The 21,529-nt window shown below is 47.3% G+C and overlaps 1 protein-coding gene across 1 annotated transcript in view; it reads right to left on the bottom strand.

Annotated features, from left to right (window-relative positions):
* Positions 1 to 12,809: 12,809 nt before the first annotated feature.
* The window catches only part of VWF (von Willebrand factor), a 159,067-nt gene continuing 150,347 nt past the window's right edge, over positions 12,810 to 21,529 (bottom strand). Inside the window, exons 48-52 of the mRNA XM_062195452.1 lie at positions 17,537 to 17,635; positions 16,798 to 16,926; positions 16,253 to 16,292; positions 13,601 to 13,698; positions 12,810 to 13,101 (exon numbers count right to left, since the gene is read on the bottom strand). Coding sequence (XP_062051436.1) covers positions 12,913 to 13,101; positions 13,601 to 13,698; positions 16,253 to 16,292; positions 16,798 to 16,926; positions 17,537 to 17,635 — 555 coding nt within the window. The 3' untranslated portion in view covers positions 12,810 to 12,912. The remainder of the gene's footprint in view (positions 13,102 to 13,600; positions 13,699 to 16,252; positions 16,293 to 16,797; positions 16,927 to 17,536; positions 17,636 to 21,529) is intronic.

Below are 21,529 nucleotides of genomic sequence, written 5' to 3'. Positions count from 1 at the left end.
GTTTGTAAGTTCTATTTCTCTGAAGTTTCTTATTAATTCTTATGGTCTTAATGATTAGAACATTTATGTGAGCTGTTTTAAGGTCTTTGTTAAATCCAATATCTGAACTATTTCAAGATCAATTTTATTCTGGTGTTTTCTCCTTTATTGCCTATTTTTAATGTATAATTTTAAGGTGTACAACATAATATTTTGGATACCAGTGATGTGGTGCCATGGGTTAAGCCACTGTTTGCAACACCAGCATCCCATATCTGAGTGTCAGTTCAAGTCCCAGCTACTCCACTTCCTTTCCAACTCCATGCTAATGCACTTGGGAAAACAAAAGAAGGTGGCCCAAGTACAAGGTCCTCCTACCACCTATATAGGAGACCCCAGTGGAATTCCAGGCTCCTGACTTCATCCTGGACCAGTTCTGGCCCTTGTGGTCATTTAGGAAGTAAACACTCAGATGGAAGATCTGTGTGTGTGTGTGTCCCTGTCTCCCCCTCTCTCTTTATGTCACTCTTTCAAATAAATAAATAATTCTTTATAAGAATGATGTATTGTTAGACATAGTGAAGTGGTTATTATGTCAAGTAAATTAACACAGCCATAATCTCATAGAATTGCCCTTCCCTTTTTTTGTTTAGTAAAAGGCCCTCCAAACTACTCACTTAGCAAATTTCCAATATAGAACACATTATTAATATAATATTGTATAAAATATTATGGTCCCCACAGTAAACATTAGATTTCTGGACACACTCACCCCAGATATCTGCATTTTTTACCCCTTGATCTGTGTCTCCCCAGGCCACGCCACCTTCACCCCTGGTAACCACCTTTTTTGTCTCTGTCACCATGTTTCTAGATTTCACAAGTAAGTGAGATCTGGAAGTATTTTTCTTTCTGTTTCTGGCTTATTCATTTAGCATAATGTCCTCTAGTTCATCCATGATGTTGCAAATGGCAAGATCTCCTTCTTTAAGGCTGAATGATATTCCTCTGTATGTCACAACTTCTTTATCCATTCATCTGCCAATAGCCAACTTATTTCCATATCTCTGCTATTGTGAATAATGCCATGATGAACATGGGAGTGCAGATATCTAGAAACACTGATTCCATTTCCTTGAGAATATACCCAGAACTGCTGAGTCATGTGGTAGTTCTATTTTTAATTCCTTTCGCAACCTCCATAATGTCCACAATGGCTGCACCAATCTACATTCTCAGCAAAGTGTGCAAGCCTTCCCTTTATTCCACACCTTCTCCAACGCTCAGCTGTTGGATGATAACCACTCCAACAGGTGTAAGCTCGTATCTCACTGTGACTTTGATCTGCATGCTGCTGACAATTCATGATGGTTAGTGATGCTAAGCATGTTTTCACACATGCATAATTACCAGGTCCACTTTTACATCTGCTTTGGAGAGATTTCCGTTCATGTTATTTGCTCATTTTTAATTAGGTTGTTTGGTTTTGTTTCTTGTTTTTTTCGCTAATGAGTTGTGTGAGGTCCTTATATAATTTTAATATTAACATTTTATCTGATAGATGATTCACAAATATTTTTCCCGCTCCATTAGCTGCTTTTTCATTTTTTAAGATTTACTTATTTATTTGAAAGGCAGAGTTATATAGAGTAAGGGAGAGACAAAGAGATCTCCCATCCATTGGTTTACTCCCTAAATGGCCACAGTGCTCGGGTCCAGGCCAAGCTCAAGTCAGGAGCCTGGAACTCCATCCGAGTCTCCAATATGAGCTGTAGGGACCCAAGCACTTGGGTCATTTTCCTCTGCTTTCCCAGGCACATTAGCAGGGAGCTGGATTGGATGCAGAGCAGCTAGGACTTGAACCGACACTCACATGGAATGCCAACCTCAGAAGCCACAGCTTAACCTGCTGTGCCCCTGCTTTTTCATTTTGCTGACTGTTTCCATAGGTCACTTATTTCTATTTCATTGCATGTTTAGAAAGTTTTGTGCTATTCTGCACATGGTGAATGAAACAACATTATTTTTCTATGTATAGGGTTAAATTTTTTTAGATTTCTAGCAAGTAGTTCACTTTGAGCTCATTTGGGCTTTGTTTTGTTTTGCTAAGGATTTGATGAAAAACAAGGAGTATTTTTCAAGACTGGATAATTTGCTAGGGTTCCACCTCTGAATTCTGTCTTCCCTGCTGATCTTTTTAGGGCCTGGCTTTTTTTTTTTTTTTTTTTTTTTAAGACAGTTAGAATTAAGACAGTGAGAGAGAGAGAGAGAAAGGTCTTCCTTCCATTGGTTTACCCTGCAAACGCTGACCTGAAGCCAGGAGCCAGGTGCTTCCTCCTGGTCTCCCATGTGGGTGCAGGGGCTCAAGCACTTGGGCCATCCTCCCCTGCACTTCCGGGCCACAGCAGAGAGCTGAACTGGAAGAGGAGCAGCTGGGACTAGAACCCGGCACCCATATGGGATGCCGGCGCCGCAGGCAGAGGATTAACCAAGTGAGCCACGGTGCTGGCCCCAAAGGCCTGGCATTTTTAGCTACCGTCTAGAGTGAACTTTTTCTCTCTAGTGCATACTTCTTATTTCTAAATTGAGGGCCCTAGATTTTCAGTTAGAAGCATGGAGCATGGGGGCGCATCCCCAAGGTCTCTCTACTCCAGCCAACAGGGACCTTCTGCATCTCCCAGCAATGCTTGATCTCCAGCATCTCTGATCTCAGGGTTGTAGCAGCCCCTGTCTGGCAAACCTCCCATCTGTCACCCTCTGAACAAGAAGTCTCGCTCTCGGCCAAGAACTCACGAAGGATTCCCAATGAGACCACCAGGATCCTCTTTTTGCACAAGTTCATCTTCTCCCGTGCTCTGCCCCATAATTTCCGGTCACTTTGGCTGCTCCCTCCTGCATCTTCAGTGTGGTGTCACCGCCTTCTTCTACCTGAACTCCAGGTCCCTGATCCCCAGGAAATGACCTGCCTTCATGGAACTAAATCCGTGAGGCTCTGTTCTCTCAGGATTACACTCCCGTGCCTATGGCTGTCCAATGTCTGGAAATGATGGACTCGTATTCTATCCTGTTGTATAATTCATGGCAAGATGTCTACCTCGGTACAAATTATTCCATCATTAACGGAAGCAAAAGCTCTTGCCAGCCAAATTTTTAATCAAAAGGTATTTTGTCAGTAAATATTTCAGATTTAGGTTATTAGCAAGGGCCAGAAATGATAGGAGACTCTTGTATTAATTAAAAGTGCACTAAGTGGCAATTTGGAGTCTCAATTGTGCATTTAAATCTGTCTTGGATATTTTCACTTACTTCTCCCATGTTGTTGAGTAGAACTGTCTCCTACAGAAAACCACTCCTCGCTCTGTCAGAACCGTGTGCCCTCTCCAACATCTTTGGCTGTGGTTGTCCAGTTTTCCTACTGCTTTTGTTAATGTGCTGCAAAAGACTGAAAATTTGAGTATGTTGTGTTTATGATATTAAATTGCGAATGGGTGGGATTTATATAACAGCCACCTTTGAGATACAGGTACTTGATGGCCTTTTTTTTTTTTTTTTTTTTTGACAGGCAGAGTGGACAGTGAGAGAGAGAGACAGAAAGAAAGGTCTTCCTTTGCCATTGGTTCACCCTCCAATGGCCACCACGGCCGGCGAGCTGCGGCTGGCGCACCACGCTGATCCCAAGGCAGGAGCCAGGTGCTTCTCCTGGTCTCCCATGGGGTGCAGGGCCCAAGCACTTGGGCCATCCTCCACTGCACTCCCGGGCCACAGCAGAGAGCTGGCCTGGAAGAGGGGCAACCAGGACAGAATCTGGTGCCCCGACCGGGACTAGAACCCGGTGTGCCGGCGCCGCAAGGTGGAGGATTAGCCTGTTGAGCCACGGCGCCGGCCTTGGTGACCTCTTAAGGAAAAGTTGCCTCCAAATTTGAAGCTGGAAAGTCACTGGGATAACTTTTTTAAAAAAAGAATGGCAATTCATGGCTTTTTAGATTTTCAGTATGTGTGTTAAGGACTATGTACAAACTGAAATGTCTGTGTACTGATTCTCAACACCAATAAAGTCTCAATTCTGAACAAAAAAAGGAAAAAAAAAAGTGACCCTCAGGGCAGGCTTAGACACAGTGGGTAGGATGCTGCTCGGGATGCCACAGCTCACATCAATGCTCAGGTTCAAGTCCTGGCTGCTCTCCCAGTGCCATCTTCTGATGGGCAGCATGAGAGACAGCAGCAGTGGACCAAGTAAATGGGTCCCTGCCACCCACATGGGAGACTCAGGTCCAATCGCAGGCTCCAGGCTTCAATCTAGACCAGCACCAGCAGTTGTGGGCATTTGAGGAGTAAACCAGCAGATGGAAAACCAATCTCTCTCTCTCTCTCTCTCTCTCTCTGTAACTCTGCCTTCCAAATAAATCAATAAATCTTTTTATAAATGCCATGTTTGCTTGAAAATAACATAATCAAAGCTCCACAATTCGAAGCCACAAAGCGTAGAAGGGAGGATCTTGCCAAGAAACCTCTCTGTGCTCACCTTTTCACCATCTCACCTTTTCATCCCCCTGTCTGTTGAACACACGCTACGTCAGTGTCAACGACAAGTGCATCTCTCCCCCTCTGGGGTGCAAAAATTGGTGGGGGGTTTTAAGTCTGTTAGGGTGGGAGAAAGCTGGGGAAGAAGCACTGAGCAAGGCTATGAAGCATGGGCATTTGACATGAACGGGATCTCAGCAGACTGCGTTACTGCACTGGGAAGCATTTCTTATGACCTACTTTGCTAGTGATGGATACATACATGAGTTAGGGTAACGCTCAGCTAGATGATACAACAAATAGACTAAAAATAAGCAATGATTAAGCCATAACAACAAAGTACTTGGTACACAATAGACCTAAGTGGGTGAGGAAATTGGGGGGGGGGGGGGGGGAGTGGCTTTGCACATAACTTTTCAGGACCCCTGAGTAATGGAGGTTCTGCCAACTTCAACTGTGATTTCCAAGGTGACCCTGAGAGTTTCCATTCTGGTTATCTGGAAGGGAAAAGGAGCATGGAGGAGCAGGCATGGATGATTGCTATGGGCCAGGCCCAGAAATAGCTCATATCACTCTGCTCACATTCCACTGGCTAGCATTCAATCTCATGGCCATAACGAATGCAGAAGAGGCCAGGAAATTCAATCTGGCTGTGTGGTCAGGAAGAGGAGGAAAACATGGATTTTAGTAAGCAGCTGGTAGTCTCTGTCAAGGGGGCCTATCAAAAGTAACATTTCACGTGGCATATTCATACTCATTATACTGCATTAAAGTCAAAGATTTACACGATTGTCTTCCAGTAGGCTCTGAGATATTCAAATTTGAGCACCCAGGACAATGCAAGGTATGAGGTAAGTGCACATTTTTAATTGATTGGATGAATGAATGAATGAATGAATGGTGAACTCTCCTTGCACAACAGATGTAGGTGCCTCTTAGGGCTCCTCCTGAATTGTCACATAGCTATAGCTTCGCTGACAGCACAGAGAAAGATGCTCACCTCCCACTGGTGCCTCCAGGTCGTCTGTATACTGAACCAAATGACTTGGCCCCAGGTTGAATGCATTTAGTGACATTTAGCATTTGAATTGACTTGGATGATGTAAAAGCCATTCCTATCCCCTGTGACTCTTACACTAGAATTGCGATCAAAGCTCCGTTTTCAAAGTTGGGGAACCAAATTGCAGCTGTGCAAGTCCTGGCACATGGCCTCTACAACCAGGGAGCCAGAACACAAGCAAGGGTTGCCAGGCATGGTCACTCTTCCTTCTCCAATGACAGGCTTCTCCTGCTCCTCGGTCATGCAAACCCACAATGACACACTACTTCACACCCATGAAGATGGCTATGATCCAAGAGATGAGTAATAACAAGTGTTGGTGAGTTTGTGGAGAAATCAGAACCCTCATAAATTTCCGGTGGGAATGTAAAATGATATAACTACTTTTGAAAATAGTGTGACAGCCTGCAAAAGCTATACATGGAGTTGCTATATGACCCGGCAATTCTTCTTCTTGGAACGTTCTCAAAAGAAATAAAAATGTGTACACACAAAACGTGCTTGAAAGTCTGCAGCAGCATCACTCCTAGTAGCCAAGAATGCAAGCCCAAATGTTCATCAAATAATAAATGGACAAATACATATTTCCAAACAATCAATGAAGGACTGAAACACATTACAATATGACTCCATCTTCAAGGCATTATGCTAAGTCAAGGAGTCTAGACATAAAATGTCACATATGTTAAATGGGCAGAACAGACCAATCCAGAGAGATGGAGAGTAGATTGGTACTTACCAGGAATTGGCGGAACAAAAGATGGAAAAAAGGTGATTGATTTTCAAAGAGTATGAAGTTAAAAATCGATCCATAGAAATTATCTACTCTAGAGAACAGAGGCCTGAAGGTTGCAGAATAGTTAGCAGAGCATCAGGAACTACTGGGACAATTTCAGTCTGACATATGTGTGAATGTGACTGGAATTCCAGGACAATAAAATAAGAATGGCAAATTGTGGAAATCTTTACTTAATATAGAGTTGGTCTTCTGTATATAGAGTTAACTAAAAATGAATCTAAATGAAGAATGGGATGGAAAAAGGAGTAGCAGGTGGGACAGGAGTGTGGGTGAGAGAGCGGATAGAGGGGAAGAACCACCAAAATCCTAAAGCTGTACCTATGAATTTTGCACTCATTAAATAAAAGCTTTCTTAAAAAAATGAAAACAGTGGGAGAAATAATGGCTGAAATAGTCCCCAAAATTTGGTAAAATCATAATTTCCAGATTCAAGAAGCTTAGCAAATGCAAGTAAAAAGAGAGGAAAAGAAAATCACAACTAGATATACTATTTCAATAGCAAAGTATTAAAAACCAAAAATGAAAATAAAAGAAAGTCACCAGATCAAAAAGATTATGCATGAATAAAGTAATGAATAAAATCAAAATATGAACTGAGGATAGCTTCTCATCAAAATAACAGAGATCATTAAAGTGACACCTACAGTGCTAAAAGAAAAACAACCTGTCAACTCTTTAATCTATATCCAATGAAAAAACAAGGGTGAAATAGACATTTTTCATAAAAACACAGAGTGAGAGAATTTGTCACCAGCAGAATTGCACCTCAAGAAATACTAAAGGATTAGGGGTGGGGCTGTGGTACAGCAAGTCAGGTCTCTACTTGGGCCACCTGCATCCCATATCCGAGTGCCTGCAATCAAGTCCCGGCTCCTCCACTTCCAAGCCAACTTCCTGCTAATGTGCCTGGGAAGCAGCAGCTGATGGCCCCAAGGCTTGGGCCCTTGCCACGCACATGGGGACCTGGATGGAGTTCCAGGCTTCTGGCTCTGTCCTGTCCCAGCCCTGACTAGTGCAGGCATTTGGAGAACCAGAGGATGAAAGGTATATGTCTGTGTGGGTGGGGGGGGGGGTGGGGGGGTGTGTCCCTCTCCTTGTCACTCTGTTTTTCAAATAAATTTTTTAAAAAAAAATAAAAGTTTTTTAGGCTGAAGGGAAAAGAAAGACATTGGAAACTTGAGTAAGAACTATTCCTGATGGAAATGTCACATATCCCTTTCTTATGTGGAAAAGGAACAAGAAATTGAGAGCCCTGATCTACATGGCCTATTAGCCACTGGCGTTTCTCTATGCCATAAGCCACTACTTTCCCAATGAGAGGTTTACCCCATTCATTGACTATATGAATCTAATGGCTGGCAAGCAGCATCTTTTTAATGCAACGAGATTGAATGGACCAGAAAATACAAGAGAAACATCTTTTTTGGTCAATCAGAAACAACATGATAAAAATGCCCGTGGATAAATAACACTCTTTAAAAAAAAAAAAAATCCCTAATAGTGAAATTGCAGCTCATTATGCTGGGCAAAGTCTTATATAAATATCACCAAGACATTCTTAAAGTTTAATGTGGATGAACTAGACTCCTTTGATCACATAATGAGAACCATGTAACTTATTATTTCTCTTCTGACCGGGCTGTCGAGAAGTTCATGAATCAAAGCTTTTGCTCCATTACAGTAGCTATTCTTAGTCCAGGTTTTCTGATGGAATGATGTGTGCCCAAGCCTTCTTGGGCCTGAGTCCCCAAAAATAAGCTGACCAGGATGATTCCTGGGTGCAACCCGCAGTGTCAGGGCCCAGCCTTACCTAGAATGGGACCGCCGCATTGACCCCACAGCTTTGCAAAATTACCTTCTCCCTTACGGCCCCCGTTCCACCTACACCCTCCACCCGCAAGTACAGCCAGCAACACTTCCTTCTTTTTTTTTTTTTTTCCGACACTTCCTTCTGACTGAGGACTTCAGGGGGAACTGGAGGAGTGAATGTGAGCTCCAGGGTGAGGTCTGAGTTAGAATTCTGGCCTCGTATTCGATGATTATTCGGTAGTTAGCACATGATGACAGGCACACATCTCAGGTTCCTATCCTGTGAAATGTGCTTACCACCGACTCCCAAACTTGCTGTGACGCAAAGCAACCAGCAGTGTGTGGTACGCGGGAACTGTTGGTGTCAATCTCCCCTCTCCCTTTGCACGCCAGGAACACATGGCCTGGGCAACAGTTCCTGTGTGAGCTGGGGCTGCTAGGAGTCCTCACTCTCCCTGGACCAGCCCAAGTACCTCCACCTTCACCTTCTTTGCTAGATCAGTCTCTAGATAGCTTCATGGTTGCTTCTTTCCTTTAATGCTATCTCTGTTCCAATCCCTCTCCCCCAAAAAGGCCTTCCCTAACCACTTGACCACAAACACAGATTGTTCCTATTTTGCCCTAGAGGCAAGACCTCCAGCTCCAGCAGTTAAATTCCTCTTCTCCACGGACCCTAGGAAAAGCAGGCACAGGGAAAAGACAGGCTTCTCTGGGTGGGCGTCCAGAAAGGCAGGCCAGCCTCAGTGAGGCCCACATGCCTTGCCCACAGGAAGAGGATGAAAAGGAGGAGCACACAGCAACTGCCCCCGGCCTGACCGAGGGCCACGTGGTCCCTGGGAGTTGCCATCTGCTCGCCAAGCGTCAGGACCATAACTGACACCTTGGCCACACCAAGGAGCCGGCACCTCCCTTCGTGGTCCCTCTCTCAAGAACTACCAGAAACAAGCCACCTAACAAAATCCATGGGGGCACGGCCAACTCCGCCCAAAACGTCCACTCCAGATACTCTGGGAGGTGCAGGAAAATACCAACCCCCTCCCCAAACTCCACCTCAATTTGCTTTTCTTCTAGGAAACACCCCGTGCATCCAGTGTGAATGCCTGGCATCAGAGCCCCCGTCCTGAAGGTGGATTTGGGTAGAGACCAGAAGAGAATTCCGGAAACTGTGAGGCCACCCCAGGGATGCCAGGGCCATTGGCTCTGTGGTCAGCAGAATGGCACTGAATTGAACCCAGGGGGTTGTTTACTGACCCCCAAGGACTTGAGAGGAGAGGTACGGAGAGCAAAGACCAGAGCTGGGAACCAGTCACCGAAAAGGCGCCGCACCAGTCCTCTGCCCCTCGTCCGCCCCCTTGACCAAATAAGCGTCCCAGAAATGTCTCGCAGCTTCCCTACCCCGGGGGGCAAGAGGTCAGCTCCTGGCAGCACCCGGCGCAGCTTCCCTGGGGGTCACCAAGCCCGCGGGACAGGCGTGAGGATGGCAGCCTCCTTGACCCCTCCCGCCTGCAAGTTGCCCGATGCCCAGGGCCAGGCCCGCGGGTAGGGAAAACTCACCGCGCAGCCCGGAGGTAGCCATGAGGCGAGCACACGGGACGCGGAAGCCGAGCGCCCCGCGGCCGCGCGCGCTTCTGGACAGGCTTATGCCGCCGCGGGGCTAATTCCATCGCGGCTCAGCTCCGTCTGGACGTGCCCGCCCCTCGCCTGCCGCCGCCGCCGCCGCCTCCTCCCCCATGCCTCCCTGCGCCGCCCGGCTCGCGCCCCGCTGTTCCGGCTGCGCCCTGGGCGCACCGGCGCGCGGCGCCCGGCGTGGAGGAAGCAGCGCGGCCCCGCGGCGGGGTTTAGTCAGGGACACGCTCGGCTGAGGGCAGCTGGGGGCGAGATGGCGACTGCCTCCTGCTCACCTCGACCCGGGCAGGCGCCTCATAACAGGGCTGCAGTGTGAAAAACTCAGCCGGATTATCTCGTGCACCGTCTGGCTGATTAGTCTCCAATCCCGCCGTCCCCGGGGGTCATCACGTCCAGGGCACCGCCCCCGCCGTCGGGATGGGGGAGGGGGTTCCCTGGACACTGGGTCCCCCTCACAAACCTGCCCTCACCAGTTGGACGGGAAGAGGGGCTGCCAGTGGCAGGAGGAGGGGCGGCAGGCAGGTTTATAGGAGCTTCCGCGTGGGACGCTAGGATGGCTAAGGGTGACTGGGAAGGTGGGTGCCGGGAGAGTGGTCCCCAGAGGGCAGACCATGCCATCTCTGGGAACAGTCTAGGTCTCCAGCCACGGAAGAGAGAGAAGATGTCCAAAGGGCCAAAAAGTTGACTAATACCACCTAGGCGAGATGGAAAAGTCCTATGTGAGGATCAAGTTCAAGTGTGCTATTTGTGATCATGACCTTTAAGTCCACAGACTTTTCTCTGCTGTGCTGATAAGGTAATGGTGGTGGGGACTGCTCCCCATCTCAGATGAGGACCCCAAGGCAATAAAGCAGTGCACAACACAGGATGAGTCAAGAGCAGAACAGGAGGAAAATCTAGAATTACAGTGTACAGAGGCCAGCTCTGTGGCCTAGCGGGTAAAGCCACTGCCTGTGATGCCAGCATCCTATACGGGCACTTGCTCATGTCCCGTCTGCTGCACTTCCACTTTCCCTGCTAATGGCCTGGGAAAGCAGTGGATGATGATCCAAGTACCTGGGCCCCTGCCACCCACATGGGAGACCCAGAAGAAACTCCTGGCTCCTGACTTTGGCCTGGCCTAGTGCTGGCTGCTGTGGTCACCTCTCTCACTCTCTCTCTCTTCTCTCCTCCAGCCCCGTGTAACTCTGACTTTAAAAATAGACAAATCTTTTTTTTTTTTTTTTTCCAAAAAATTACAGTGCCCCAACCTGGGACTTCCTTCTGGCGACTCCAGTGTCTACCCAGGACTTCCCCTTGCTCACACTTGCCCTGCAGTAGTTATCGTCATCAGACAATGACCTGCTGAGTGATTCCTGAGTGTGCCCGTGTTACAGATGAGAAAGCAATGTCTCACATTGGGCCACGTGACGCAGAGGCGTCCCAGCCTGCTCCAAGCTCCTAACAGCTCTCCCTCTAAGGATGCCCTTCTCCCTGTGCGTTTCCTAAGCCATTCATTCTCCATGTCTCTTCAATCCCGAACATTGCTCCTTTACTCATTCATTCATTCCATTCCTCCTCTCTTTCTGGTTCACTCCTTCCCTGAGATGCTCCCTAGAACACCTGCTTTGGGGGACTCTGTCTCATCTGGTCTGAGGATGGGTGTCACACAGGGTCCTGAGACCCCGCCTCCAGAACATCTATGAAATAAAGGAAGCCGGCTGTGACACTTCTCACACACACACCTCCCCAGGTCCTCTCTCTGCACCCTTCCTACCCAACTCCCTACCACTGTAGTATTGTAATTAATGTTATAATGAAGGCAAATAAGCATTTTCCTGATCCACCTTTCCCGTGATGGCAAAATGTCCTATTAGTCACCAGGAGAGGTCTGCCAGGCAGCTGAGAGACTGACACCAGAGGCTGCCACGGTCCCCTCCCTGCTGAGTTTTGTGGCTGACACCTCCAATGACGCCTTGTCCCCAGGCAGAGTGTTAGGCGATCACTGAGAGTGACAGTTAATTCCCTACCCCTGGATCTGGTTTCCTGCAGAAAGACCTTAGAGGCTATGCAAAGTTGGGGGTGGGGAGATGGATGGAGAGATGACAACCTGTGAGTTATTGAGCAGTTACATAAGGCGTCTGTCCGGGCTTCCTTCCTTCCACCCCTCTCAACACCCCACCCAACCTACTCAATCCCACCCATGCCATGTTCCTACACTGTCACTTCTCTTGGGCTTGTTCTCCGGCAGTCATAGCAGTGGTGGAGATGGAGAAATGCAGCGGCTACTGATGCCCATGACTCTAACGGTGTGGCTCTGGCGGAGTGACCTAGGAGTTCTTGTCTAGGTGTCACGGCCCCTGGGTTCTGAACCTGCCCCTGCCACGGAGCAGCTGTGGGGCCTTTGAAAGTCACTCGAGCTCTCTGAGCTGCTGCCATCATCTGCAGAGGGGTCTAAATCTTTTCCAGATCCATCGTCCACGGCTTCCAGTGGGAACCACTCGGGGGCTTGTTTGAAGCCACACAGTTGAGCAGGGGCTTTGTGTGGAGCCCAGGTTTGCTCTGAGTCTGGAGCCCACCCCCCTGCCCAGGCTGGGCCGATGGTGGGTCTACACTCCTGCACCTGCACCCATTTCCAGGTGCCTCCGCGTCTGCACCACTAAGGGTACACCAGAACTCTGTCCCACCTGGTCAAATACCTTATCCACAAGGGCAGCCACTGACAACAGCTGTACCTACCCTGGCAGCATCTGGCTCCAGGGCCCACCCCTCTGCTGTGATTCAGAGGGTTGAGAACCCAGCAGATGCCTTTTACACCAAGGATGTGAAGAGGCCGGCCCCACACCAGGCCTCTCGGCCCCATGGAGCCCAAAATACCACTTGTTCCCAGAAGTTGGCAGTGCCTCCCTTAGACCCTAGGGTTGCAGTGATGTCAGCTGGGGCCTGTGCCTTCTCCCCCCACCCAGTTGCCATCTGAGCCTCAAGACATAGTGCATCACCAGCTGTTTGCAAGATAAGAGCTTGGCCTTTATTGGGGGCCCAGGAGGGCACCAGAGCAGGATGTGCAGAGGTTAGCAACGCTCCGGCTGGTCGGGCACAGGCGGGCAACAGCAGGCATCCCCTGCAGCTGCAGCAGGCCTCACTTGCTGCACTTCCGGGGAGAGCACCTGCACTGCATGGCGTTGAGGACCACATGATACACAAGGGAACCATTGGTGCAGTACAGGGGCACCCGCATGGGCTCTGTCCGCGTCGGCGAGCAGCAGGAGCACTGGTCCTGCACTTCCTCAGTGTCGATGGAGTACACGGCTTTGCTGGCACACTTGCCCTGCGAGGACAGAGAGAGGTAGGTGATTGCCATGCTGGAGCAGCTGGGGGTGGGAAGGGCGCTGGTGCAGCCCATATCCTTGCCCACCCCCCCAAGCAAGGCAGGCCTGGCCCTGCTCTGAGACACCCAGGAGAGCCAGGCAACTTATAAAGGCAGATCTCAGCGGGGAGGGACGTCAGACATTTGCCCTGCTCAGTGGTGGCATCCCACCCAGATCCCCCTGGCTGCAATGTCCACGCACATTTGATGGATCTCCAGGAAACAGTATCCCTACCTTTTATAAATAACTCCATTCTCCTTAAAGGACCTGTGGAGTCTTTCCTTAGTAGTTGGTTTTTGTTTTTTTTTTTTTTTTCTTCTGGTGTCAAAAGTTCCCATTTAATGAAACACTGACTTTTAAAATGAGCCCAGTCCCTTTCCCCCTTTCTTCCCTGATGGGTCCAAACCAGGAGACTCGGGCCGTCCCACCCAGGGCCTCACTGCAGTCAGAGACACTGACCTGGCAGTAATGAATGTCCACTTCCTCTCGGGACTTACAGTCTCCCACTTTGACAAACTGCAGCCTGGCGACGATGTCCTTGCAGTCACGCTCCTCGCCTACAGGACAGGGGAGACGTGGAACTCAGGGTGGGGGGGCTGACTGGGATCCTACAGAGCGCTCTTCAGCCCCTGTCCCCTCACTGGGCAGGAAGCAGACCCATCCCACAGTTAGTATCAGCAGAGCTGGTGCAGGGAGGGAAGTCACGTATCTTGGCCCTTCCTACTCAGACGTAGTTATTGCTGGGCTTAACTCATTTAATGGTACAATGTTAATTGCAGAAGGAGCCTAGACACAACTGTGCTTTGCTGATGTAAATGAATGCGCACTGTTTTTATGTAATTGTAGTCCCTAAAAACAAGAAGGGCTGCAGCAATCTTCTCATGCGGAGACTATACACAGAAGCTAATGGACGATGAAGAAGCCAATAAACAGAACTAACATCTATCCATTCCTACCCTTGGCCACACATGAGGCCCCCCACCGCCTTTGTGGGGGCTGAAAAATCCCTAGGAGCCTTACTGGGGTCCTCCCTTTGTGTCGTGGTCTCTCCAGGTTGCTGGTGTGGGTTTCCTTACATACAGGGGTGACAGGCACGCAGATGTGAAACTGCACTGACCCACTGAGAATGTTAAGATTTAAAGCATGGGGCCAGCACTGAGGTGCAGAAGGTTAAAGCCCCGGCCTGTGGTGCCAGCATACCATATGGGCTCCCTTTCGAGAACCGGTTGCTCAACTTCCAATCTAGCTACTTACTAATGTACCTGGGAAAGCAGCAGAGGATGGCCCCAGTACTTGGGCCCCTGCACCCACATAGGAGACCCAAAATAAGCTCCTGGCTCCTGGCTTTAGATCAGCTCAGCTCCAGCCATTGCAGCCATTTGGGGAGTGAACCAGCAGGTAGAAGACCTTTCTCTCTCTGTCTGTTTCTCTGGTAACTCTTTCAAATAAATAAAAAATCTTAAAAAAAAATTTACCCAGAGTCAAAAAAAAAAAAAAAGAAAGAAACAGGTTTAATGCTGGGAGCCAATGTAGTGGTATAGCAAGTAAAGCCACCACTTGTGATCCCAGCATCCAATATGGGCACCAGTTCATATCCCAGCTGCTCCACTTCTGATCCAGCTCCCTACTAATGGCCTGGGATAAGCAGTGGAAGATGGCCCAAGTCTTTGATTCCCAGCCACCCATGTGGGAGACCCAGATGAAGCTGCTGGCTCCTGGCTTCAGCAGCCCTGGCTGTTGCAGGGAAGTGAATCAGTAGATAAAAGATCTCTCCTTCCCTCTCCCTCTTTCTCTCTCTTTCTAACTCTGACTTTAAATAAATACATCTTTTTTTAAAAAAGAAAACCGATTTAATGCCAACTGCCCAAACACTGCCAGTCTCCCATTCATGGATGGCTCCAAATCTAAGTCAATGTGGATGCCACATTAGCCCAACTTCGAGATAATTTCATTTTAAAGGGAACATCTGCCAACTGCATTAAGACAATGAATAAGGAAAATGTATTTAGGCCAACGTGCTCTCCTCTTTCACTGAGGATTTCAATCCCTGAGTCTGGCTTGTTTTTCTTTTGAGAGGTCTTGAGGCCTTCTGAACACACTGACTGACAGTGGCCCCTTGTCGCTGGTTGAAAACAGTGTCTTAACTGAATCCCAGGTGCAAGGCACCTGGAGATAACTCATCCCCTCTGATGGTTTCCGACTTACCTTTCTTAAACCAGTCCGATGAGACTTATAGAAAGAAATGCTTTCAGAATGTATTTCCGCAAACTGTGCTCTGGCTACAAAGGCTGTCAGAATCAGCCATCGAGTAAAGAACAAATGATTCAACACTGAAAGTATTCATGTCTTCCTCCTTCAAAACTAAGGATGGGGTCAGGAACCCAAACACATCTAAACTGGACTAATAAACTATTAGTTCAGGCAAGTAATTCTATATTTAGAAAAATCTCATAGCATCAAGATTCTAAAATCTCCTTGTGCCCATGAACACAAGAATGTGTTGGAAGACCACTGGTGTACAGACTCGTCGAGCCCCTTCTCCAAAGCTGTGGCCATGATTAGAAACACTAACTGCAAGGTTAAGGGGGAAGAAAGGGAGGTCACAGACTCAGGCCAGTCTTAGGAGTCCTTGAGAGGGGACTCTGTTCTCTGCAGGCCCCGCAGCACGCGAGGGCTACGTGAGCCAGCTGATGGCTCCCCGGTATCTCTGAGATCGCTGCGTCACACTGAGGGAACACAAGACTACCACGCATCTTCTCTGGATCAAGAGCGCCTACCTCCAAAGAGCCCTGGGTGGACACAGAAGACACCCTCTGATGACAAGATCGAGTGACCAAAGACTCGACGAGGAGAAACACACCTAAGAGGCTGGAGACGGTGAGCAGTTCGGGGGAAAGGGAGGAAGCTCTTCCTTCACCAGTGTCTGGAAGGGGCTTGGGGCAGGGTCAGTCTAATGACAGCCAGGGAGAGGAGTCTGTTCCCTGCAGGGTTGGATGGAATGACTGGGGGGTGACCAAGAAATATCTTTCTGGAATAAAGCTTTCTCCAAAAATCAGTCACTGCGCTTGGTCGAGTGGGTTTCAAAGGAAAAGCTATTAGCAATGCACTCACATGTGTCACAGCAGGTGCCTGGAATTTTCTTGACTGTCCCCTAAGAAAACAGCAAAGTTCCAGATTAGGCACACAAACAGTACATGGTAGACCTCTTTCAGGTTCACTCCAAACCAATCCCTAGCTCTGAATCCGCAACCCTGAGCTTAAATCCCCAGATACAAACTGTGCTTTCCATCACAAATGTGAGCAGGTTGGCGACCCCTCCCTGACCAGACTCAAACAAGTTTGATTATTCTGAATTCTCTTCCTACTGAGTCATCAGAATCACCATTCCCCGGGAGACTGGAAGTCAGTTCGATCTCTCACCTTTCCTATTCAAGAACCACAGATACAGCCTTCTTCAAGGGACGGATCATTTTTTAAGTGTGCTTTACTACAGAGAACGCTGTCTCCTGGAAAGACTTTGACTTTGCAATACCCTTGATTCTTGGGTACTGGGAATCAGGACCGAGCTGAGCTGCACGCTGTTCAGAAAGACTCAGTTGAAGCCAAAGTTTGAGACAGTCGAGAGAAAAGCAGCAACTGAGCCCACGACTACTCACTCCTTCCGCCAGACACTTGTGCTCATCAAAGGGTGGGCAGCCCGTGACCCTCTTCTCCCAGATGTACTCTCCTCTTTCATTGACCTTGCAGAAGTGACTGTCACAGCCGTCCTGCAGTGTCTCATCACGCTGAAAGAAAGAGGAGGCATGTGTGGGTAGCAAAGCCATGCCAAACCATGGTCTTGAACTCCTAGGAGTTGCTGAAACAGTTTAGAAACTATGGAACTTGCCCGAGTCAGGTAGGGTAAAGCCCACACTCAGAAAACAGAAGTGGAATCCCAGTTTTATAACATTAACTATGTATGAGGTTACATAAATGGAAAAAAATCCTCAGACTCCTCGGACCACGTAAGTGCCCAAAGGATCAAAGCATGGCAAGAGTAAAGCAGCTAAAACATGAATGCAGTTGAGGTGAGCAAGGGCTCCACCTCCCAGGCTCCCCAGCTAACTCTGGCCTTCACGGGTCATACTTTATTTCACCCGTTGCCCTTCAGCGTCAACCAACCCCAATCATGAGGCTATGCGCTCACTATATTCTTGTCAGGAAGAGCAGCACAATACCTAAATCAAAGATAAAATTCATGCCTTCTATTAATCATCTATCTTTTCTTTATAAAATCAGAAAGACATGAAAAAAGAAGTCAATGTGGAAACAAAACTTGTCCCTCTTTCATGAAGAAGAGATTCCAAAACAGGAATCCAGATGGTGAGGGAATTCCTGAGTTCAGTTTGCTCCCACCTTCAGTGTCATGATCTGTCCTCCTCGAAGCTGAATGGTGCAGCCCATAGGCAAACATCTCCCACAGCATTCACCTTGGTTCTTTTCTTCCTTGTAACCCTGTAGCCAGGAAAGCAGATATCCATAGTTACCCTCCTCAGAATACCCCAATCATGGGTAGGCTATATGGCTGGCCTCATTTCTCTCCTATCCAGCAATTTCACCTACAGTTCAGAAAGTCAACCTCTAAGTCTAACTAGCTTCTGTCGGTACTCAGCTCCCTAGAGGGCATCCCTTCCATCCATATATACACATCTCACTCAAGTTGTACCATCCAGAACTATTAAACTAGACCCCTCCCCCTGAGCTATAGACTTAGTATTCCAGTTATTTACCAGAAAATGACTTGTCTGGTCATCTCAAGACATCCATTTAAAATGAAATTTGTGTTTTCCCCCAAGTATCATCCTTCTCCAATCTTCCCTCTCTTGGTAAATGGTGTCGTCACTCAGTTACTCAAACTGAAAATCTAGAATCATCTTTGACTCCTCCCATTTTCTCATCTCCCTGCTCATCATCAAATCTTCGCAAACTGTATCTCACCAAACTCATCCCCTGCTTGCCATGTGGATCCTCTATCATCATCTGCTCTCAGCAACCATCACCCACCACTGGACTCCGCTAATAGCCTTATCTTGTCTTCCTACCTCCATGCTTCCTCCAATCTTGCTGCCCTACTATAGGCCATCATCCACCTGCTAAAGTGACTTTCTTAGGATGTAAATCTAGCCACGTCACTGCCCTGCTTAAAAACCTTGGATGAAGTTCTGGTTCTAGTATAGTTCTGGTTCTTCCACCATTGTCTATTACATAGTGAAAAAAAAATCCTGCAAAAACATGGAAAAATTTGATCCCCACCAAAAGAAAAATCATCCACCAGAGACAGGCACACAGATGACCCAAATATTATAATTTGCAGTCAGGAACCTTAAAATAACTATGATAAATATGTTGAAAAGTCTAGAGGAAATGATGGGTATAATGAGAAAAGAGAATGAGAAGTTCAGGAGCAAACTGGCAAGTTTAAGAAAGTAGAAAATCAAGTGGAAACCCTAAAACCAAAAGACACAACACCTAAAATCAAAAAGGCACTAGATTGGATTAACTGCAGTTAGGACACAAGAAAAGAAAAGCAGGTGAATTTTAAGAGGGATCCATGGAAATTGTCCAAACTGAAGCACACAGTGAAAAAAAAAAAATACACAGAGCCCAGTGGCCACTGGAAGAAAATCAAGAGGATGACAATGCATGTGATCAGAGTTCCAGAAAAACAGGAGGGAAAGAATGGGATATATAAGAACTGAATAAAAGTCAACCTGAGCCCCAAGAATTTCTAGGAATCCAAAGTGGGAGATGCATAAAGAAAACTATTCATGAACATGCACTCAAACTTCTAAAAACCAAAGATAAAGGAAAACTGAGCAGTCGCTAGGAGGGAAGGGAATGCATGCAGGAGAGCAGTCACAACAATGGCAGCTGACTTGGCACCAGAAGTCACCCAAGCCAGCAGCAACACACAACATATTTAAAGGGATGACTACAAAAACTGTCAACCTAGAATTCCACATTCAGTAAATAAAAGCAAAATAAAGACAACTTCGTATAAGTGAAGTCTGAGAAATGCATTGTCATTTGGCCCACACTAAAAAAAAAAAATGCTAAATGGAAATTTTCTTTAGGCTGAAGAGAAATGATATGACATGTAAATTCAGATATGCAGAAAGAAATTATAAATATGGAGCTAAATATAAAATATAATTTTAGTTCTCTTAAGTTCTGTAAAAGGCAACTGATTGTTTACAGGAAAAATAATAACAGCACCATGTGGAAGTAATCTCTTACATAACAGTAAACTCTATGATAACAGTAGCACAAAATATAGGAGAAAAACCGTATTAAACATGCAGTGGTCTATCATTAAATCAAGGGAGACTGTGAAAAGCCAGGGATGCATATTGCAACCTCTAGAGTAACCACTAAAATAGTAAGAGGAAGAAGTACAGCTAAAAAGGCCAATAGAGGGGCAGGCATTGTGGCTTAGCAGGTAAAGCTTCTACTTGTGACACCAACATCCCATGTGGGCACTGGTTTATGTCCTGGTTGCTCCACTTCTGATCCAGCTCCCTGCTAATGCACCCGGGAAAGCAATGAAAGATGGCCAAAATGCTTGGGCCCCTGAACCCCTGTGGGAGACCAGGATGGAGTTCCAGGCTCCCAACATTGACCTGGGTCAGCCCTGGCTGTGGTGGGCCCTTTGAGGAGTCAACCAGGAAACAGAAGATCTCTCTCTGTCTCTCCTCTCTGTAACTCTGCATTTCTAGTAATACATAAATCTTTAAGAAAGGAAGGAAGGGAGGGAGGGAGGGGGGAAGAAAGAAGGAAGAGAGGAAAGAAGACTAATAGAAAAGATAGAATATTAAAAATCAAAAACTAAATTGAAGAGCCAGCATTGTGGCCCAGCAGGTTAAGTGGCTGCTTGTGGGGTTAGCAGCCCTTATCAAAGCACCAGTTCAAGTCTAGGCTGCTCCACTTCTGATCCAGCTCCCTGCTAATGCATCTGGGTAGGCAGCAGAAGATGGCCCAAGCGCTTGGGACCTTACCATCCCTGTGGGAGACTCAAATGGAACTCTGGGCTCCTGTCTTCAGCCTAGCCCATCCCTAGCTGGTGTGGTCATTTGGGAAATAAAAGTGGATGAAAGGAATCTATCTCTCTCTCTCTCTCTCTCTCTCTCTCTCTCTCTGTGTGTGTGTCTGTGTCTGTGTATAACTCTTTCAAATAAAAAATAAGAAAATCTTTTTAAAAATCTAAACTGAACCAAAAGAAGACAACAGAAAATAATGATGGAACAAATAGCAGAGAAGACAGTAGACAGAATAACAAAACAGAACATCTTAAACACAATCATCTCAATGACTGCATTTAATTTACATGGGAAAAAAGAGCAACTAAAAATGGAGCTTATCAGACTGGCTAAAAAGTCAAAACCTTCTCTCAGAGCTGTGCTTTCAAATTTAAATAGACAGGTTGGGGCTGGTGCTGTGGTACAGAAGTGTCAGCATCCCATATGCAGGTCCTGGCTCCACTTCTGATCCAGCTCCCTGTTAATGGCCTGGGAAAGCAGCAGAGGATGGCCCAAGTGCTCGGCCTCTGCACCCACATGGGAGACCCAGCCTTTGCAGCCATTGGGAAGTGAACAGTTGGAATAGAAGTGAAGCAGTTGAAAGATCTCTCTCTCTCTCTCTCTCTCTCTCTCTCTCTGGTTCTCCTTCTCTGTAACTTTCAAATAAATAAATAAACCTTTAAAAAATAAGTACATAAATAGGTTGAAAATAAAAGGAGGAGGAGCTGGAGCTGTGGTATAGCAGGTAAAGCTGTTAGGTAGGAAGTCAGTTATGAGCTTATGTGTGTGTGACAGGCCTAAAGAGAAGACATCTATATGCATCTGCGTCTCAAAGTCATCCTAACAATGTTTCAGGGGAAGCCCAGATTTCGCATCCTGCCTGCCCTGCCCCCTTCTACCTGATAACCTGCCAGGTGGAGGCCCTCACCCCTCCTGCTTCCTGCCTGATAAATCTTCCACAATCTCCCAGGTGCAGCCCAGTATCTGCATCTCAAACACCCTGCTCCCTTCCTCAGGTCTGATAACATTTGCATCCATAAAGTCCTTTGTTTCAGACCTTCAAGAGAAGTTTTTCTATTTACATCCAAAAAGCCCTTTGTTCCAAGAGGAGCAGAGGTGGGGGAGCAAGACCCATCTCCTTAAAAACCCCCAGCCTCAACTGGACTGCGCGCTCAGCTCTCTGCATCTTTGCTGAGCCGCCCGCCTGGCCTGGCCGGGTGTACTCTCCACTCACCCATGCAGCCCCCCCCCCCCAGTCTGAGGGACTGGGCACTCTCTCTCAGGCCCTGTCTGGATAGGTGCCCATCCGTCCTTACAGATGTTCCTTCTTAAT

Source organism: Lepus europaeus, chromosome 6, assembly GCF_033115175.1.
Source record: "Lepus europaeus isolate LE1 chromosome 6, mLepTim1.pri, whole genome shotgun sequence".
NCBI lineage: Eukaryota > Metazoa > Chordata > Mammalia > Lagomorpha > Leporidae > Lepus > Lepus europaeus.
Note: the sequence above shows the minus strand (reverse complement) of the source record. Positions and strands in the feature narration are given on the sequence as shown.